Source organism: Crinia signifera, chromosome 9 (genome assembly GCF_055691185.1).
Source record: "Crinia signifera chromosome 9, ASM5569118v1, whole genome shotgun sequence".
NCBI classification, from domain to species: domain Eukaryota; kingdom Metazoa; phylum Chordata; class Amphibia; order Anura; family Myobatrachidae; genus Crinia; species Crinia signifera.
This window is the reverse complement of record NC_139225.1, coordinates 166,708,982-166,728,733: the sequence shown is the minus strand read 5'-3', so window position 1 is coordinate 166,728,733 and position 19,752 is coordinate 166,708,982. Positions and strand designations below refer to the sequence as shown.

Genomic DNA, 19,752 nt, shown 5'->3' with positions numbered 1-19,752 from the left:
AGATCTCAATGATCTGTGCATGTTTCTGACAAAATCGCCAGTCAGAACCTGGTCTATTTTTTTTGCGATTTTTAGTAACCTTTACTAAAAATCGCAACCCATTAAATATGCGAGTTCTATACTTTTTAATGGGAAAACACCTTTAAAAAATGCAAATTTTTCCGAAAATTGCAACATATAAAATATGCGATTTTCGGAAAATGTCCGAAAACGGCAGTTTTTGCGAAAAAAAATCGCAAAAATAAAAAAAACGCACCCTATTAAATTTCGCCCCAAGTCTTTTTCTCTAAATTGCGCAATTTAGCTCTTAAGGGAAATTGATATTATGTGCACATTAACGGATCTTCTCCCTGTATTCAGTTATAATCCTGAGTTCTTGCACTGACAACTCTGTTTATAATCCTTTCTGCTGCTGTATTATATCTCCTAGTTTGATTAGCAATGAATGTCCTGTGGGGCCCTATAATCAAGGTGCAAAGTCTGCTTCCCTATCCCAAGTCTGTTCTTAAACCCTAGGGAATAATTTCGGGTCCACCCCTATTGCCTTTCAGGGGTTTCCGGGGCTTGACTCACTCACTCTTTTTGTGGAATAGAGAGGCTCTACCGGCCTCAATCAGCTAGGCCAGGCTTATGACACAGCCCAATTCTGAAGCACCTCCATGGGATTCTTGACCAGCAGGACGGCGCTGCTTCCTGATGGGGACAAACACTGGACAACCGTACTGCGTCAACGGGAGTCACCTTTTGGTAATTCTTGCCACATTTGGTGCCTCTGCAGCTCTCATGACAGCGCACACCCCTGCTCTGTCTCTCTCCTCAGCAACTGCCAAACTGTCACATGCAGCTCTGCTTTTTAACCCCTCTCATCCTGGGCTTGTGGCGCTCTCACTCTGCCTGTGAGCAGATTAACTGTCACTTATCAGCCTCCCCTCTCCCTTCAGAAGATTGGTACAGTCCACAGCCTTGTGGTGGTGAAGTTTCTCCATCAAGACAGTTTGGGATTAACCCACCTCCCCTCAGATGGGCTTTCTTATATATTACTAAACTCTCCCTCTATGAGGGGATTGAATCCCAATATGTTCCATCTATGAGGGATCTTCATCAAATAAATACATTTTACATACTTATTATAATATTTATGCATTTCCGGGATGTCACAGTTACAGTGACCAGTGGCCTCTTTTCCCTCCTCATCCTCCTCAAGCCCTCTTCTGTCCTTTTCCATGAGCACCACCCTCCTCTTCATTGTGTCTTAGGCTTTCATATTTCTGGCCTGTCCTAGTTCTTGTGTCCTCCCATACAGTCCGCCGGTGTCTTCTGCCTCATCCTCCGCTACATTCCCTCTCACACTCCTCCTGGCCCGTTATGCCATCTCTCTGCTCCTGGCCCTTAGCACGGACAGCATACAATATTCCACCCTCGACCCATCGGACACCAGATGCTGCCAAACCCCAGTTCCTCATCCTCTTCTGCCACCTCTGGCCCAATGTATGAATGGCCATTGACCATCGATGATTTAAAATGGGTGATGTGGAATACTTTTGCCATCGATGGGGGAGAACCAGATGTTTCCCTCCATCGATGGCACAGCAGAACTATTTTTTCCCCAAAAATGTGCCGGGACATGGAGCATACTGTAGCTCCACCCCTGACAACCCTGGAACACTGCTCCCAAATTCTGATTGGCCTATGGGCCACTCAGTCAAAGAAATTGGATGACCATGGTCTTCCATAACACAGTTTATTTCCATCGATGGTTGGTTGCATAATGTCGCATAATGTCGCCATCGACTGCACCAATGGGCATCCCTAGCCCAATGTCACATACTACCATCACCCATGCTCTCTCTCACATACAGGAGTCTTCTGTAATCGCACATTTGACATGTACGTATGCTGGGGGGACGCCACTCCTAACAGCACCCATGCAGAGCCATGTCCATCTTACCTGCCATGGTACGCTCAAGGTGAGGAGAGGGAACATGGGGGGTGGCCCTGTCAGGGTGTGGACCACTGTGCTTTACATTCTCTCTGTTCCTCAGTAAAGGATGGCTTTGTATTCCGGCGCTGCGGTGCAGATGGTGAGTGGGTGCGGGATGAGAGTGACCTGCCGTGGCGAGACCACACCCAGTGCGAGAACGTGGACCCAGAACAGGTGCAGTCAGAGGTAAGAGACATCGCTGCTGCCTATGTCCCATGTACTGCTGCCCTGGTGACCGTGATATCATCTATATATATGTTTAGTGTCCAAGTCTCCAAAACACTGCCATCTGCTGGCAGAGAGTGAAACTACAGCTTTCTCACACATGCAAATCACAAGGCAGCCGACTAGTATCATCTATATATACAGTATACGACCAGTGTCAGTCTGTCACCGAAACACTGCCATCTATTGGCAGCGAAGAATTTGCTTCGAGTGGGATTACTAGTGTATATATATATATATATATATATATATATATATATACATACACAAAAGACCTGCACTCTCACCCTCACAAATGGTAGCCGCTGGGGTGCCGTATATGTAGCTGAGTTCAGGAGGACCCAGCTATATGTATACAGGAAACTCCCCAAGTGGGGAAAACAGCACTCACCAGACTTTAGAATAGTGTTATTTAGGTTCAAAGTCCCAATGGTTTAATAATGTACAAGCTTACCGACGTTTCGGTCCCTCAGGACCATTCTCAAGGCAGCATGGTACAGTCAAATATCAGCAACAGCAATAGGTGTGGAACAGGGACAAGTGAGCGTTGCCCCGGGTCCTGCTTATATAGGGGAGTGTTACCTCCCACCACCTAATTGCGCTCCAACTGCTGGAGCGCATGACGTCACTTCCGGGTAAACCGGAAGTGCGCGGCCGCGATGTATGCGGCGCTGATCGCTGTGTAAATTGCGATCAACAGGTGGCCAGTGCTGTACTGCGGTGCCCCGCCGATCCGCTCATATAGCGGTGACATAGTGTCTCAAAGGGGTAACGCTGTGACAACGACTGGGGGCACAGATCACATGTGACACTCAGCCTCAGCCCCTAATTGGCTGGTGCGGGTCACATGTGTCAATGTTATGATGTGGAACTGTCATTCAGACGGTGGGGAACCTTGTAATGCACAGCACTGCCAGCAGGACCAGGACAACAGGCATAGGGGGAACAGTATATATAATAAGTCATAAGAACGTGTATGACCAGTATCACAGGTAATATATAAACAAAGAGATATGCAGACACATGTCTGTGAAAGAAAAAAAGGTCATAGTTAAACATGGCAAAGTATCACTGCGGCGCCAGCGCAGTCAATGACCAAATATGCGTGCAATAATCAATCATTAGTTATGGGGAGGAACTCCATGTACCCCCTCAAGTAGTGGGGCTATCATACCCGGCAGGCGCAGTATATTGTCTATGCGTGATGGTGTAAGAGGTTGGCTATACTGTGCTCAAATTTGGATGCACTTGTCAAAACAAACAGAGATTAGAGCATACATCCATATATGCCTTAAAAATCATGCGGAAAAATGAAGTATGGTGGCTATATGTCCGGGTGGGGCACCGTGGTCCCTTAGTATTGACTAGGGGGCTGTATTAGGTTGTATGAACCAACCGTGCTTATACTGTGAATGAGTGTATCTATGTCTAGGGGGAGGCCAAGTATTGTGATATGATCGTGACGGTCTGTGTATTATGGAAAAAAATGGGAAAAATGGGAAGAAACTGGTTTTGGGAAAAAACGTGAAAAATCATCCGAAAAAACATGAAAAAACTCTGGACGTATAAAGTAATATAATGCAAATTGAGAAACGAGCTCAGAGGAGTGTCTATTCACTCAGATGTTATGTGGTGTTCTCATTGTAGAAATATGGAGAGAGGATTATTCTCATTCATCCCCCTTGGTGCTATTGTGTCCAGAGTGTAGATCCATTTACTTTCAGCTTTTCGTAGTAGTAGGGCTCGATCCCCTCCTCTGGCTGGCGGTGGTATCCAGTCGATGAGTTTGCATCTGAGGTCAGGTACAGTGTGTTTCATCTTGATGAAATGTCTCGGTACCGGTAGGTCTGCCGTCCCAGACTCGGTGGCTTGGCGAATGGACAGTCTATGGTTTTCCATTCTTTCTCTAAATCTTCTAGTGGTCATTCCCACATAGTAGAGTCCGCAGGGACATATCAGTATATAAATCAGATGATCCATATTGCAATGGAGTTTGAATTTTATTTTCAGTTGTCGTCCAGTATGGGGGTGTGGGAATGTGGGTCCGGTGATCATGCTTCTACACGTTGCACATCCACTGCATTTAAAGCATCCCGGCTTTCTTTCCATGAGCCAGGTGGTGTTTAAGGTACGGTCAGGTTGTTTGGTGGGTCTCATTAGGAGTTGTTTCAAGTTCGGTGCTCTCTTGTATGCCATCATGGGTGGGGCTGTTTTGGTCAAATGTAGCTGAGGGTCTGAGTTGATAATTGGCCAATGCTGGCGTATGGACTTGTTGATTCTAGTAGACATATTATCAAAGGTGGTAGTGTATACCATCCTCTCAGTGTTTTCATCAGTTTTTTTCTTATTCATGGCGAATTTCTTCCGTGCTTTCTTGAGACAGCCATTGATGGTGGTGGTGGCATAGCCCCTCTCACGGAATCGATTGGCCATCTCCTCAAGTTGCTCCTCCATGAGTATCTCCTCTGAGTTGTTGCGCATGACGCACAGGAATTGGGAGATGGGCAGGTTGTTTTTTAGTGCCGGGGGGTGTTGGCTAGAGGCAAGAAGAAGAGTGTTTCTGTCCGTAGGTTTACGGAATAGTGTGGTACTGATGCGTCCCTCGTTGATGTTGATGGAGATATCAAGGAAGTTAACTGAGGAGTGGCTGACTTCATGGGTGAATTTAACAGGGTGATCAAGATTGTTGAGTGTGTCCACCATGTCCGTGAAGGTTTCTGTGGTGCCTTGCCACATGATGAAAATGTCATCAATAAAGCGTTTATAAAAACGCAGGTGTTCACCGTAGGTAGGGTATATGTGGGTGCACTCATATTGGCTCATATATATGTTGGCATATGAAGGTGCCAGGTTGGAACCCATGGCAGTCCCGGAGCAATGGACATAGTAGGTCTCACCGTATAGGAAATGGTTATACTTCAGCACCTTTTCACTTAGGTCCAGTAGGAATTCTGTCGGTGGACGTGCTGGTTGTTGATGTCTGTATAGTGCCCGTCGAAGTGCTCCCAAGCCATCTTCATGGGGAATTACGGTATATAATGACCCCACGTCCATGGTGGCCAGTATAACATTGTTGAAGTCGCCAGGTAGTGCATTCAGTTTTGCCAAGAAGTCGGTGGTGTCTCGGATGTAGCTATCATCTGACTGTACTATGGGTTGAAGATATGAGTCCACATATATGGCCAGTGGTTGTAGTAACGAATTGCGTGCTGATATGATAGGTCTACCGGGAGGGTGAGAGGCGCATTTGTGCATCTTGGGGAGGGTGTAAATGATGGGGCACACTGGATGTGTGACAGTTAGGTAGTCACATGTCTTTTTGTCCAACCACCCTTGGGTCAATCCCAGTCGAAGTGAATTGTCAACTTGCGTTTTGAAGGAAGGTATGGGGTTAGAGGTTAGAGGGGTATATGTGGCAGTGTCACTCAACTGTCTGAGTACCTCTTTGTTGTAGTCAGTCCAGTCCTGAACTACCATATATATATATATATATACACATACACACATACACACACACACATACATATATACACATACATACATACATATATATAGTAGAGATCAGAAAACAAACAGAGGCACTCCAAAGGTCTTAGGTGAAAAAAAATCAATCTTGACAAAGGGGTTTGCTAACCCCGAAATGTTGGGACACTACAGATTGATTTTTTTTCACCTAAGGCCTCTGGAGTGCCTCTGTTTGTTTTCTGATCTCTACTATACTATTTGTGTAAGAGGGCACCGGGGCAGGCTGACCTGCGTGCATATATATATATATATATATATATATATATATATATATATATATATATATATATATATATATATATATAGATAGATACTGGGATGGATATAGGCGGCACTCTCGGATTTAGTGAAGCAAAGAAAATTTATTGTGGCTCCAACATGTTTCGGGCGCAGCCCGTCCTCCATGGAGGACGGGCTGCGTCCAAAACATGTTGGAGCCACAATAAATTTTCTTTGCTTCACTAAATCCGAGAGTGCCGCCTATATCCATCCCAGCATCTACAAGAGCTTACCAAAGCTACAAGGAAGGCACCGGGTCACTACTAAAAGACATCCACAGGAGTGCGGGGCACTTGGAATGATATATATATATAGATATATATATATATCTAACTACTCCTCACCTCTCTAAGGGAAAGTATTACCACTGACCGCTAGAGACCAAATTCACAGATCAAAGTGAAAGTACATTGCAGAAGCCTTTAACTAGTGGTGTAATAAACAGTATGACATGGGGTAGAGTACTAGATGGAGTATTATAGGGGTAATGTAGATTACTAAGTGGGGTAATATACATTATGGGGTATTATAGGGGTAATGTAGAGTACTAGATGGGGTAATATACAATATGTAGAATTATAGGCGTAATATAGAGTACTAGATGGGGTAATGTACAATATGGGGTATTATAGGAGTAATATAGAGTACTAGATGGGGTAATGCATAATATGTAGAATTATAGGAGTAATATAGAGTACTAGATGGGGTAATGTAGAGTACTAGATGTGGTAATGTACAATATGGAGTATTATAGGAGTAATATAGAGTACTAGATTGGGTAATGTACAATATGTAGATTATAGGAGTAATATAGAGTGCTAGATGTGGTAATGTACAATATGTAGTATTATAGGAGTAATATAGAGTACTAGATGGGGTAATGTAGAGTACTAGATGGGGTAATGCACAATATGTAGAATTATAGGAGTAATATAGAGTACTAGATGGGGTAATGTAGAGTACTTTATGGGGTAATGTACAATATATAGATTATAGGAGTAATATAGAGTACTAGATGGGGTAATGTACAGTGCTAGATGTGGTAATGTACAATATGGAGTATTATAGGAGTAATATAGAGTACTAGATGGGGTAATGTAGAGTACTAGATGGGGTAATGTACAATATGTAGAATTATAGGAGTAATATAGAGTACTAGATGGGGTAATGTAGAGTACTAGATGGGGTAATGTACAATATGTAGAATTATAGGAGTAATATAGAGTACTAGATGGGGTAATGTAGAGTACTAGATGGGGTAATGTACAATATGTAGTATTATAGGAGTAATATAGAGTACTAGATGGGGTAATGTAGAGTACTAGATGTGGTAATGTACAATATGTAGAATTATAGGAGTAATATAGAGTAATAGATGGGGTAATGTAGAGTACTAGATGGGGTAATGTACAATATGTAGTATTATAGGAGTAATATAGAGTACTAGATGGGGTAATGTAGAGTACTAGATGTGGTAATGTACAATATGTAGAATTATAGGAGTAATATAGAGTACTAGATGGGGTAATGTAGAGTACTAGATGGGGTAATGTACAATATGTAGTATTATAGGAGTAATATAGAGTACTAGATGGGGTAATGTAGAGTGCTAGATGTGGTAATGTACAATATGGAGTATTATAGGAGTAATATAGAGTACTAGATGGGGTAATGTACAATATGGAGTATTATAGGAGTAATGTAGAGTGCTAGATGTGGTAATGTACAATATGGAGTACTATAGGAGTAATATAGAGTGCTAGATGTGGTAATGTACAATATGTAGTATTATAGGAGTAATACAGTATAGAGTACTAGATGGGGTAATGTAGAGTGCTAGATGTGGTAATGTACAATATGGAGTATTATAGGAGTAATATAGAGTACTAGATGGGGTAATGTACAATATGGAGTATTATAGGAGTAATGTAGAGTGCTAGATGTGGTAATGTACAATATGGAGTACTATAGGAGTAATATAGAGTACTAGATGGGGTAATGTAGAGTACTAGATGGGGTAATGTACAATATGTAGAATTATAGGAGTAATATAGAGTACTAGATGGGGCAATGTAGAGTACTAGATGGGGTAATGTACAATATGTAGTATTATAGGAGTAATATAGAGTACTAGATGGGGTAATGTAGAGTACTAGATGTGGTAATGTACAATATGTAGAATTATAGGAGTAATATAGAGTAATAGATGGGGTAATGTAGAGTACTAGATGGGGTAATGTACAATATGTAGTATTATAGGAGTAATATAGAGTACTAGATGGGGTAATGTAGAGTACTAGATGTGGTAATGTACAATATGTAGAATTATAGGAGTAATATAGAGTACTAGATGGGGTAATGTAGAGTACTAGATGGGGTAATGTACAATATGTAGTATTATAGGAGTAATATAGAGTACTAGATGGGGTAATGTAGAGTGCTAGATGTGGTAATGTACAATATGGAGTATTATAGGAGTAATATAGAGTACTAGATTGGGTAATGTAGAGTACTAGATGGGGTAATGTACAATATGTAGTATTATAGGAGTAATATAGAGTACTAGATGGGGTAATGTAGAGTACTAGATGGGGTAATGTACAATATGTAGTATTATAGGAGTAATATAGAGTACTAGATGGGGTAATGTAGAGTGCTAGATGTGGTAATGTACAATATGTAGTATTATAGGAGTAATATAGAGTACTAGATGGGGTAATGTACAATATGGAGTATTATAGGAGTAATGTAGAGTGCTAGATGTGGTAATGTACAATATGTAGTATTATAGGAGTAATATAGAGTACTAGATGGGGTAATGTAGAGTGCTAGATGTGGTAATGTACAATATGTAGTATTATAGGAGTAATATAGAGTACTAGATGGGGTAATGTACAATATGTAGTATTATAGGAGTAATATAGAGTACTAGATGGGGTAATGTAGAGTACTAGATGGGGTAATGTACAATATGTAGTATTATAGGAGTAATATAGAGTACTAGATGGGGTAATGTAGAGTGCTAGATGTGGTAATGTACAATATGTAGTATTATAGGAGTAATATAGAGTACTAGATGGGGTAATGTACAATATGGAGTACTATAGGAGTAATATAGAGTGCTAGATGGGGTAATGTGACGCTATGACTGTGTGCCACAGAGTGAAGCTGGGACTTTTTGATGCAGTGTGACTGTTTGGTGCTGTGACTGTGTGATGCTGTGACTGTATGGCACTGTGACTGTGTGTGGCACTGGGACTGTGGCGCTGGGACTCTGTGTGATGCTGTGACTGTGTGGCACTCTGACTGTGTGTGGCACTGGGATTGTGGCACTGTGACTTTGTGTGATGCTGGGACTGTGTGGCGCTGTGACTCTGGGTGTTATTCTGTTTGGTACGGTGAAATGTACGTACGGTCCGTCACACCATACGTTTCCCATAGACTCGCAGTGAGCGTAAGTCCGCCCACAGAACAGCCGCACACGGACGGTCACAGACACCGACAATGGGGAGTGGCGTACACTTGAGAGTACGTCACCGTGTACGGACAGATCTCTCTCTTAGCCACCGATACCTGGCGTACATCAGAGCGCACGCCACCGTGTACGGACAGATCTCTCTCTTAGCCACCGATACCTGGCGTACATAGGAGCGTACGCCACCGTGTACGGACAGATCTCCCTCTTAGCCACCGATACCTGGCGTACATAGGAGCGTACGCCACAGTGCACGGACGGATCTCCCTCTTAGCCACCGATACCTGGCGTACATCAGAGCGTACGCCACAGTGCACGGACGGATCTCGTCCGTTTTCCCACCGACACCTTCCGTATATCTCAGCGTCCGCCACATGCAAACATGTTCTACTATTGTTCACAATAAGACTTTAGAGTGTGATAGGCAGATGTTGGGATCCTTTGTTAGAGATATGTGATTGCAATAATGTGCTTGGTGGCATCTTACATACAGAGTGTGCTACATAAAGTTCATAGCAGATATGAAAGTGCATAATGTATGTTCTTGGGCAAAAATATACAGATTATATGCAAAATAGTGGCCATGGCCTTAGGACATTTGTAACACTCAGGTCTGAGGTTACAGAGATTTACCTTGCGGGAACATCTTCAGTGGCAACAGAGAGGCAGGAGTTAAACAGGTGACAGTGAAATAAAGGGGTTTTATTGCAATTTCAGCTTCTTCAAGCAATAATAGCAATTGACACCATTTACTTAGAATACAGGTGCTGAAGTCTGCATTAGTCTGTGTGTCTCTTTAAAAAAGCCCTTGGACAGTTAAGCAGTCTCTTTGTCATTAAGGCTCGGAATCCTTGCTTTTGCAGCCACAATCTCAAGTATATATATATATATATATACACGTTTCACCACACCTTGAAAACGGGGACTTGATCCTCGAAACGTCGGATCTTTTGCATTTAAAGTAATAAATGCCACTTTGATTATATACAAGACCCTGGAGTGCCGCAGTTTGTCTTCAAACATTTGATTACCATATATATACCCGTTTTCAAGGACATACATATATATATATATATATATATATATATATATATATATATATACACACACACACACACACACACAGTATATAAAGTCTCTTCCAGCATTCTCAAACTACAGAATCAAAGTCAAATAAATGCTGCAGATGCAACCTTTAGTATCTTGCCTTATGTTCAGTACATTATCCGGGTTGCACAGTGTCCAAATGTTAAACCAACAGTCTATGCATGGACTTGTCTTTTGCAGTATCAGGAATAAACGTTGTAGTATTATAATACAAACAGCAATAGCAGAAACTTGCAAAGGCTGGGTGTCCAAATACAGACTAGTCACATGTAATGCTGATTCAGCTGCTTGACTGGGAAGGTCTTTACTGGCTGGGTCTGTATCACAAACAAATGCCTGGCCATCACTGGTTACTTACTCACAGCAGCCAGGGTGCTCATCTCCTCTCAGCACTACTGTACCTTATAGCTTCACAGCAGCCAGGGTGCTCATCTCCTCTCAGCACTGTAGCCAGCCCAGGGTGCTCATCTCCTCCCAGCACTACCTATAGCTTCACAGCAGCCAGGGTGCTCATCTTCTCTCAGCACTACCTTATAGCTTCACAGCAGCCAGGGTGCTCATCTCCTCTCAGCACTACCTTATAGCTTCACAGCAGCCAGGGTGCTCATCTCCTCCAAGCACTACCTTATAGCTTCACAGCAGCCAGGGTGCTCATCTCCTCCCAGCACTACCTTATAGCTTCACAGCAGCCAGGGTGCTCATCTCCTCTCAGCACTACTGTACCTTATAGCTTCACAGCAGCCAGGGTGCTCATCTCCTCCCAGCACTACCTTATAGCTTCACAGCAGCCAGGGTGCTCATCTCCTCTCAGCACTACTGTACCTTATAGCTTCACAGCAGCCAGGGTGCTCATCTCCTCTCAGCACTACTGTACCTTATAGCTTCACAGCAGCCAGGGTGCTCATCTCCTCTCAGCACTACCTTATAGCTTCACAGCAGCCAGGGTGCTCATCTCCTCTCAGCACTACTGTACCTTATAGCTTCACAGCAGCCAGGGTGCTCATCTCCTCTCAGCACTACTGTACCTTATAGCTTCACAGCAGCCAGGGTGCTCATCTCCTCTCAGCACTACCTTATAGCTTCACAGCAGCCAGGGTGCTCATCTCCTCTCAGCACTACCTTATAGCTTCACAGCAGCCGGGGTGCTCATCTCCTCTCAGCACTACCTTATAGCTTCACAGCAGCCAGGGTGCTCATCTCCTCTCAGCACTACCTTATAGCTTCACAGCAGCCAGGGTGCTCATCTCCTCTCAGCACTACTGTACCTTATAGCTTCACAGCAGCCAGGGTGCTCGTCTCCTCTCAGCACTACTGTACCTTATAGCTTCACAGCAGCCAGGGTGCTCATCTCCTCTCAGCACTGTAGCCAGCCCAGGGTGCTCATCTCCTCTCAGCACTACTGTACCTTATAGCTTCACAGCAGCCAGGGTGCTCATCTCCTCTCAGCACTACTGTACCTTATAGCTTCACAGCAGCCAGGGTGCTCATCTCCTCTCAGCACTACCTTATAGCTTCACAGCAGCCAGGGTGCTCATCTCCTCTCAGCACTACCTTATAGCTTCACAGCAGCCGGGGTGCTCATCTCCTCTCAGCACTACCTTATAGCTTCACAGCAGCCAGGGTGCTCATCTCCTCTCAGCACTACCTTATAGCTTCACAGCAGCCAGGGTGCTCATCTCCTCTCAGCACTACTGTACCTTATAGCTTCACAGCAGCCAGGGTGCTCGTCTCCTCTCAGCACTACTGTACCTTATAGCTTCACAGCAGCCAGGGTGCTCATCTCCTCTCAGCACTGTAGCCAGCCCAGGGTGCTCATCTCCTCTCAGCACTACTGTACCTTATAGCTCCACTCCCTGTGGCTATGGAGGGGTCACATAAACTCCAGGGCCTCCCAAAGTCTTTCTCTGCAGCTTAGCTGGCTGTCTCCATGAGAGGTCAGTGCCCTTGCTCCTTGTAATGCTGACTGCTCCAACAGCTATCACTCAGCAGCCATGCTCTCTCCATATGCTGGCTGACTCTGTCCTCGCTTTACTTTCACTTTCTACAGACTCCTCCCCTCATCCTGTGCATGTGTAGCCAGCTTCCTGAGCCAATCCGTGCACTAGGAAGTGCCTGCTATACATGTGGACACATGAGAGAAGACGTTACCTCTGCAGTACCCAGAGTGCCCCTGAAATGAGGCAGCAGCATAAATAAAGCACATGGATGTTTTCCATAACAAAACAACAGATATTCATACACATTCCTGTACATTGCTTCCAAAAACAGTCCCAGTATTTCTTTCTGGGGTGCCACACATTGCTCCACCATTGCAAGTAGAAATTGCGTCCAAAAACATCCTTGTTGCTCTTAGACGTGGTTTATGTGTCTTTTTCATAATAAAAAAATGGTATGTTTGTATTACAGTGAAAAAGTTGACACATGTCGACTCCTGTGAATTGAGTGTCCTGCTTTTTAAAGTAGAAAAAAACACTTTCTGAATGGGTGTAGATGGTTACAAAATAACTACCTGGACATATATAAGCAGGTGCATACCTCCCAACTTTCTCAGTACAGGAAGCGGGACGTTGCTTCTGCGCGCCGGAGACGCGCCGAAATTTTCAGGGGGCGTGACCTAATTTGGGGCGTGGCCTATACTCGCAGCTCCCCCGCGAGGCCACGCCCCCATTTTGCCGCTATGGGGGCATGACCCAGAGGCTCTGTGAGCCTCTAGCCATGCCCCCAGCCCCCTGGCTGCGGGAATAGACGCTGTGCGCATGCGCACAGCGTTTATTCCCCGCTGTTGAGCAGCTGACGGGGGACTCCCAACAGCCCCCCCCCCCACACCGCGGGACACTGCCACCCGCGGGTGGGACATCGGGACAGGCCCTGACAATCGGGACTGTCCCGATAAAATCGGGACTGTTGGGAGGTATGCAGGTCTTAGAATGGATATTACCTAAAATGAAACCAACCTTTACATGTAGAGAAGTGTAGAAAGATAAGCTTCCAATGTGTTTGAGGGCTGTGTGTGGCTTGCAGGTAGTGAAATAATGGTTTTCACTTAATAGACTGCAGCATTGCTTATTACATTCAGGCAGTGGTGCAAGTAGAATTTTTTTCTTGGTGGTACTGATAGCCTTCACCAAAAAAATGGGTGTGGCCATGTGTCATGAGGGGGCATGGTAGCATGGCATCAGGAGACAGGGAATGAGAAACAGGGAATGACTGGGGGTGGGTTGGTTCTTGCTTGTGGGAGAGCCAGGCAGCTTGTGCTTACAATTGTGGAGCCTGCTCTTCATGCTGTCGGCGCTGCTGATGCCTGTCAGTGTGACAGGCTAAATCAGCAGTAGCTGCATACAGCACCAATCATAACGCTGGGTGGGCGGGCTGTGGATGCATTATATTTAGGCTTAAAATAAAACTAGAATTGACAGTGGGTCAGGGGGTAAGTGGTACTGCGTACCTGCAACATATTTCTTACAGGTACTCCGTACCACGCCGTACCCCCTTACTTGCAACACTGCATTCAGGTGTAGTAATCAGCGTTAATTAGCAGACCCAGCCGTCCGCTCTCATACGGTAGCTCTAGGGGTGGTCTGGAGCTATCTTTGGCGTCCGCCTGTTTTTGGGCCAAAATGCACAGTGCGTTCGCCGATCGAGGCGGTTGTGGCACCGTGCATTTTGTGTGCACACCCCTGTGTACGCCCATGTTTACGCCCAGTTTTCCTCATTATTCCGGCTGCTTCCATAAAAACGCCCCCATGCCGCCCACAATGACCGTACTCTTGCGGACAGGTTATTTCGCACGGAGAGACCTGTCCGTGAGCGGTGTGGGGTCGCCGCTCATGCGCATTGCGAAAGCTACGCATGCGCAGAGTAGGGTTACCACCTAGGACCTTTAATTCCGGACACATGTTAATTACACAGGTTCTGTGGCAGTTTAAAATCAGGTGAAGTGGAGTCTTGAAGTCAGCCAGCCACAGAACCTGTGTAATTAATATGTGTCCGGAATTAAAGGGACTAGGTGGTAACCCTAGCGCAGAGGGAAAAAAACCTGATCCGCCCTTATACGGTCCCACCGTACCAAACAGAATAAACCCCTCTGTGTGGTGCTGGGACTGTGTGGCGCTGTGACTGTGTGGCGCTGTGACTCTGTGTGATGCTGGGACTGTGTGGCACTGTGACTCTGTGATGCTCTGACTGTGTGGCACTGTGACTCTGTGTGATGCTGGGACTGTGTGGTGCTGGGACTCTGTGTGATCCTGGGACTGTGTGGTGCTGTGACTGTGTGATGCAGTGTGGTGTTGTGACACTGTGTGATGCTGTGACTGTGTGGCACTGTGACTCTGTGTGATGCTGGGACTGTGTGGTGCTGTGACTCTGTGTGATGCTGTGACTGTGTGGCACTGTGACTCTGTGTGATGCTGGGACTGTGTGGTGTGGGGACTCTGTGTAATGCTGGGACTGTGTAGAGCTGTGATTGTTTGATGCTGTTACTGTGTGACACTGTGTGATGCTGGGACTGTGTTTCACTGGAACTCTGTGTGATGCTGGGACTGTGTGGCGCTGTGACTGTGTGATGCTGTGACTGTGTGGTGCTGTGACTGTGTGATGCTGGGACTGTGTAGCACTGTGACTGTGTGATGCTGTTACTGTGTGACTCTGTGTGATGCTGGGACTGTGTGGCGCTGTGACTGTGTGATTCTGGGACTCTGTGGCGCTGTGATTCTGTGTGATGTTGTGACTGTGTGGTGCTGTGATTATGTGTGATGCTGTGACTGTGTGGTGCTGTGATTCTGTGTGATGCTGGGACTGTGTGGCGCTGTGACTGTGTGATTCTGGGACTGTGTGGCACTGTGATTCTGTGTGATGCTGTGACAGTGTGGTGCTGTGATTCTGTGTGATGCTGGGACTGTGTGGCACTGTGACTGTGTGATGCTGGGACTGTGTGGCGCTTTGACTCTATGTGATGTTGTGACTGTGTGGCGCTGTGACTCTGTGTGATGTTGGGACTGTGTGGCACTGTGATTCTGTGTGATGTTGTGACTGTGTGGCGCTTTGACTGTGTGCCGCTGTGACTCTGTGTGATGTTGTGACTGTGTGGCGCTTTGACTGTGTGGCGCTTTGACTCTGTGTGATACTGGGACTGTGTGGCTCTTTGACTCTGTGTGATGCTGGGACTGTGTGGTGCATTGACTCTGTGTGATGTTGTGACTGTGTGGCGCTGTGACTCTGTGTGATGTTGGGACTGTGTGGTGCTGTGATTCTGTGTGATGCTGTGACTGTGTGGCACTGTGACTCTGTGTGATGTTGGGACTGTGTGGCGCTGTGATTCTGTGTGATGTTGTGACTGTGGCGCTTTGACTGTGTGACTCTGTGTGATGTTGTGACTGTGTGGCGCTTTGACTGTGTGAAGCTTTGACTCTGTGTGATGTTGTGACTGTGTGGCGCTGTGACTCTGTGTGATGTTGGGACTGTGTGGTGCTGTGATTCTGTGTGATGCTGGGACTGTGTGGCACTGTGACTGTGTGATGCTGGGACTGTGTGGCGCTTTGACTCTGTGTGATGTTGTGACTGTGTGGTGCTGTGACTCTGTGTGATGCTGTGACTGTGCCGCAGTGTAACTCTGTGTTGTGCTTTGTGTTGGCAGAGTCAGGCCTGGATCCTGTCCCAGCTGCGGGTGATGTACAGCGTGGGGTACGGAATCTCGCTGGCTGCGCTCATTGTGGCCCTGTGTATCCTCACACAGCTTAGGTCTGTATTCTTCTCCTAATTGTTAAGGTTTTATTATCGTCCTAAATGATTTATAACATGGAACGTTGTCCCTTCTCAGGCTCTCTGCACACAGAACGATAGGTAATTCTGAGGTGTCTGCACCCGGCATATGCACAGGGAAATGGGCGGTGAGGGAACATCCCTAGTAGTTTAGCACAGTGCCGCTCCCCACACACACTACGGGGTTATTCCACCAAACCACACATTGTGAATGGTGGCTCGGCCGCCACCGCTTCACAAGGGCTATTCCCTCACAGGGCCTGCCAATGGATGTTACACAGTAACAGCCTAGGGGGATCCACCGCATCTTTCCATGGTCGGCGACCCTCGTATGATGCCGAAGGTACACGTATATAAAATGTACTCTCAAGTCACATATGCGTGACACCGTAATGCCCATTACGGGATGCAGTTAATTTGCCGACGGTCGGGATCCCGGCGGTCGGAATCCCGACACTGGAATCCCGACCGCCGAAATCCCGAAACTTTCTCCCTCCGTGGGTGTCCACGACACCCATAGAGGGAGAATAAAATAGCGTGCCGAGCGTAGCGAGGCACCGGGCCCGCTGCGTGGCGAGCGCAGCGAGCCCGCAAGGGGGGGCGATCCATGTCCCCCCCTTGTCCGGATTTCGGCGGTCGGGATTCCAGTGTCGGGATTCCGACCGCCGGGATCCCGACCGCCGGCAAATCGTATCGGATCCGCCCATTACATATTATACCACACACAGTAATGCCCATAACATATTATACCACACACCATAATGCCCATTACATATTATACCAAACACAGTAATGCCCATTACATATTATACCACACACAGTAATGCCCATAACATATTATACCACACACCATAAGGCCCAATACATGTTATACCAAACACAATAATGCCCATTACATATTATACCACACATAGTAATGCCCATTACATATTATACCACACAGTAATGCCCATTACATATTATACCAAACACAGTAATGCCCATTACATATTATACCAAACACAGTAATGCCCATTACATATTATACCAAACACAGTAATGCCCATTACATATTATACCACACACAGTAATGCCCATTACATGTTATACCACACACAGTAATGCCCATTACATGTTATACCACACACAGTAATGCCCATTACATGTTATACCACACACAGTAATGCCCATTACATATTATACCAAACACAGTAATGCCCATTACATGTTATACCACACACAGTAATGCCCATTACATATTATACCACACACAGTAATGCCCATTACATATTATACCACACACAGTAATGCCCATTACATGTTATACCACACACAGTAATGCCCATTACATGTTATACCACACACAGTAATGCCCATTACATATTATACCACACACAGTAATGCCCATTACATATTATACCACACACAGTAATGCCCATTACACATTATACCACACACAGTAATGCCCATTACATATTATACCACACACAGTAATGCCCATTACACATTATACCACACACAGTAATGCCCATTACATATTATACCACACACGGTAATGCCCATTACACATTATACCAAACACAGTAATGCGCATTACATATTATACCACACACAGTAATGCTCATTACATGTTATACCACACACAGTAATGCCCATTACATATTATACCACACACAGTAATGCCCATTACATATTATACCAAACACAGTAATGCCCATTACATATTATACCAAACACAGTAATGCCCATTACATATTATACCACACACAGTAATGCCCATTACATATTATACTACACTCAGTAATGCCCATTACATTTTATACTACACACAGTAATGCCCATTACATATTATACCAAACACAGTAATGCCCATTACATTTTATACTACACACAGTAATGCCCATTACATATTATACCAAACACAGTAATGCCCATTACATATTATACCAAACACAGTAATGGCCATTACATATTATACCAAACACCGTAATGCCCATTACATATTATACCACACACAGTAATGCCCATTACATGTTATACCACACACAGTAATGCCCATTACACGTTATACCAAACACAGTAATGCCCATTACATGTTATACCACACACAGTAATGCCCATTACATATTATACCACACACAGTAATGCCCATTACATATTATACCAAACACAGTAATGCCCATTACCTATTATACCACACACAGTAATGCCCATTTCATATTATACCACACAAAGTAATGCCCATTACATATTATACCAAACACAGTAATGCCCATTACATATTATACCACACACAGTAATGCCCATTACATATTATACCACACACAGTAATGCCCATTACATGTTATACCAAACACCGTAATGCCCATTACATATTATACCACACACACAGTAATGCCCATTATATATTATACTACACACAGTAATGCCCATTACATATTATACCACACACAGTAATGCCCATTACATATTATACCACACACCATAATGCCCATTACATATTATACCACACACAGGGGGTTATTCTGGTTGGTGCGGTAATGTCCGCGTGCGGTCGGTCCGCCGATGTTTTGTGTCTGCGCATGTGCAGAGGCGTCTCTGCACATGTGCGAGCGGGGCGTACGGCCAAATCCCGCATGAAATGTGAACACTCAGAACAGGGGGTGGAGAGGGGCGTGAAGGGCTATTTGGGCTCATTACCATATGCATACGCCCCGCGTTTCATGGGCGTTCCCATGCAAACGCAGGGCGTACGTATGGTAAAGCAGTCGTGACGCACGTGTAGGGGCGGACATATGACATCGCCGGATGTCAGCTGCCCGCCCAGATCCCTGCTTTTGCACGGAAAAATGTCCGTGTGGTCTGAGGTTGCGGAGCTGGTGGAGCACTCGGTCCTGCATTCGATGGTCTGCGACCATCGAATGATGGGGGAGGTTCCCTGAGATGGAGGAGGCGTATTCCGTGAAAAATACACGTGCGGTCCGTTCGGCCAGCTTCTTACCGCGTACGGACGGAGTTGGCGATCCGTATGGAAGGCGGGGTTTCGCACGCACGGTCCTGGCTGCATATTCGGATCCGGCCGCACCGATCAGAATAAGTAATGCCCATTACATATTATACCACACACAGTAATGCCCATTACATATTATACCACACACAGTAATGCCCTTACATATTATACCACACACAGTAATGCCCATTACATATTATACTACACACAGTAATGCCCATTACATATTATACCAAACACAGTAATGCCCATTACATATTATACCAAACACCGTAATGCCCATTACATATTATACCACACACAGTAATGCCCATTACATATTATACTACACACAGTAATGCCCATTACATATTATACCAAACACAGTAATGCCCATTACATGTTATACCACACACAGTAATGCCCATTACATGT

The 19,752-nt window shown here is 45.2% G+C and overlaps 1 protein-coding gene across 1 annotated transcript in view; it reads left to right on the top strand.

The window, feature by feature from the left end:
- The window catches only part of GIPR (gastric inhibitory polypeptide receptor), a 58,075-nt gene that overhangs the window by 10,682 nt on the left and 27,641 nt on the right, over positions 1 to 19,752 (top strand). The window contains exons 2-4 of the mRNA XM_083160409.1: positions 1,860 to 1,967; positions 2,043 to 2,167; positions 16,225 to 16,328. Of these exons, the coding sequence (XP_083016535.1) occupies positions 1,860 to 1,967; positions 2,043 to 2,167; positions 16,225 to 16,328 (337 nt within the window). The remainder of the gene's footprint in view (positions 1 to 1,859; positions 1,968 to 2,042; positions 2,168 to 16,224; positions 16,329 to 19,752) is intronic.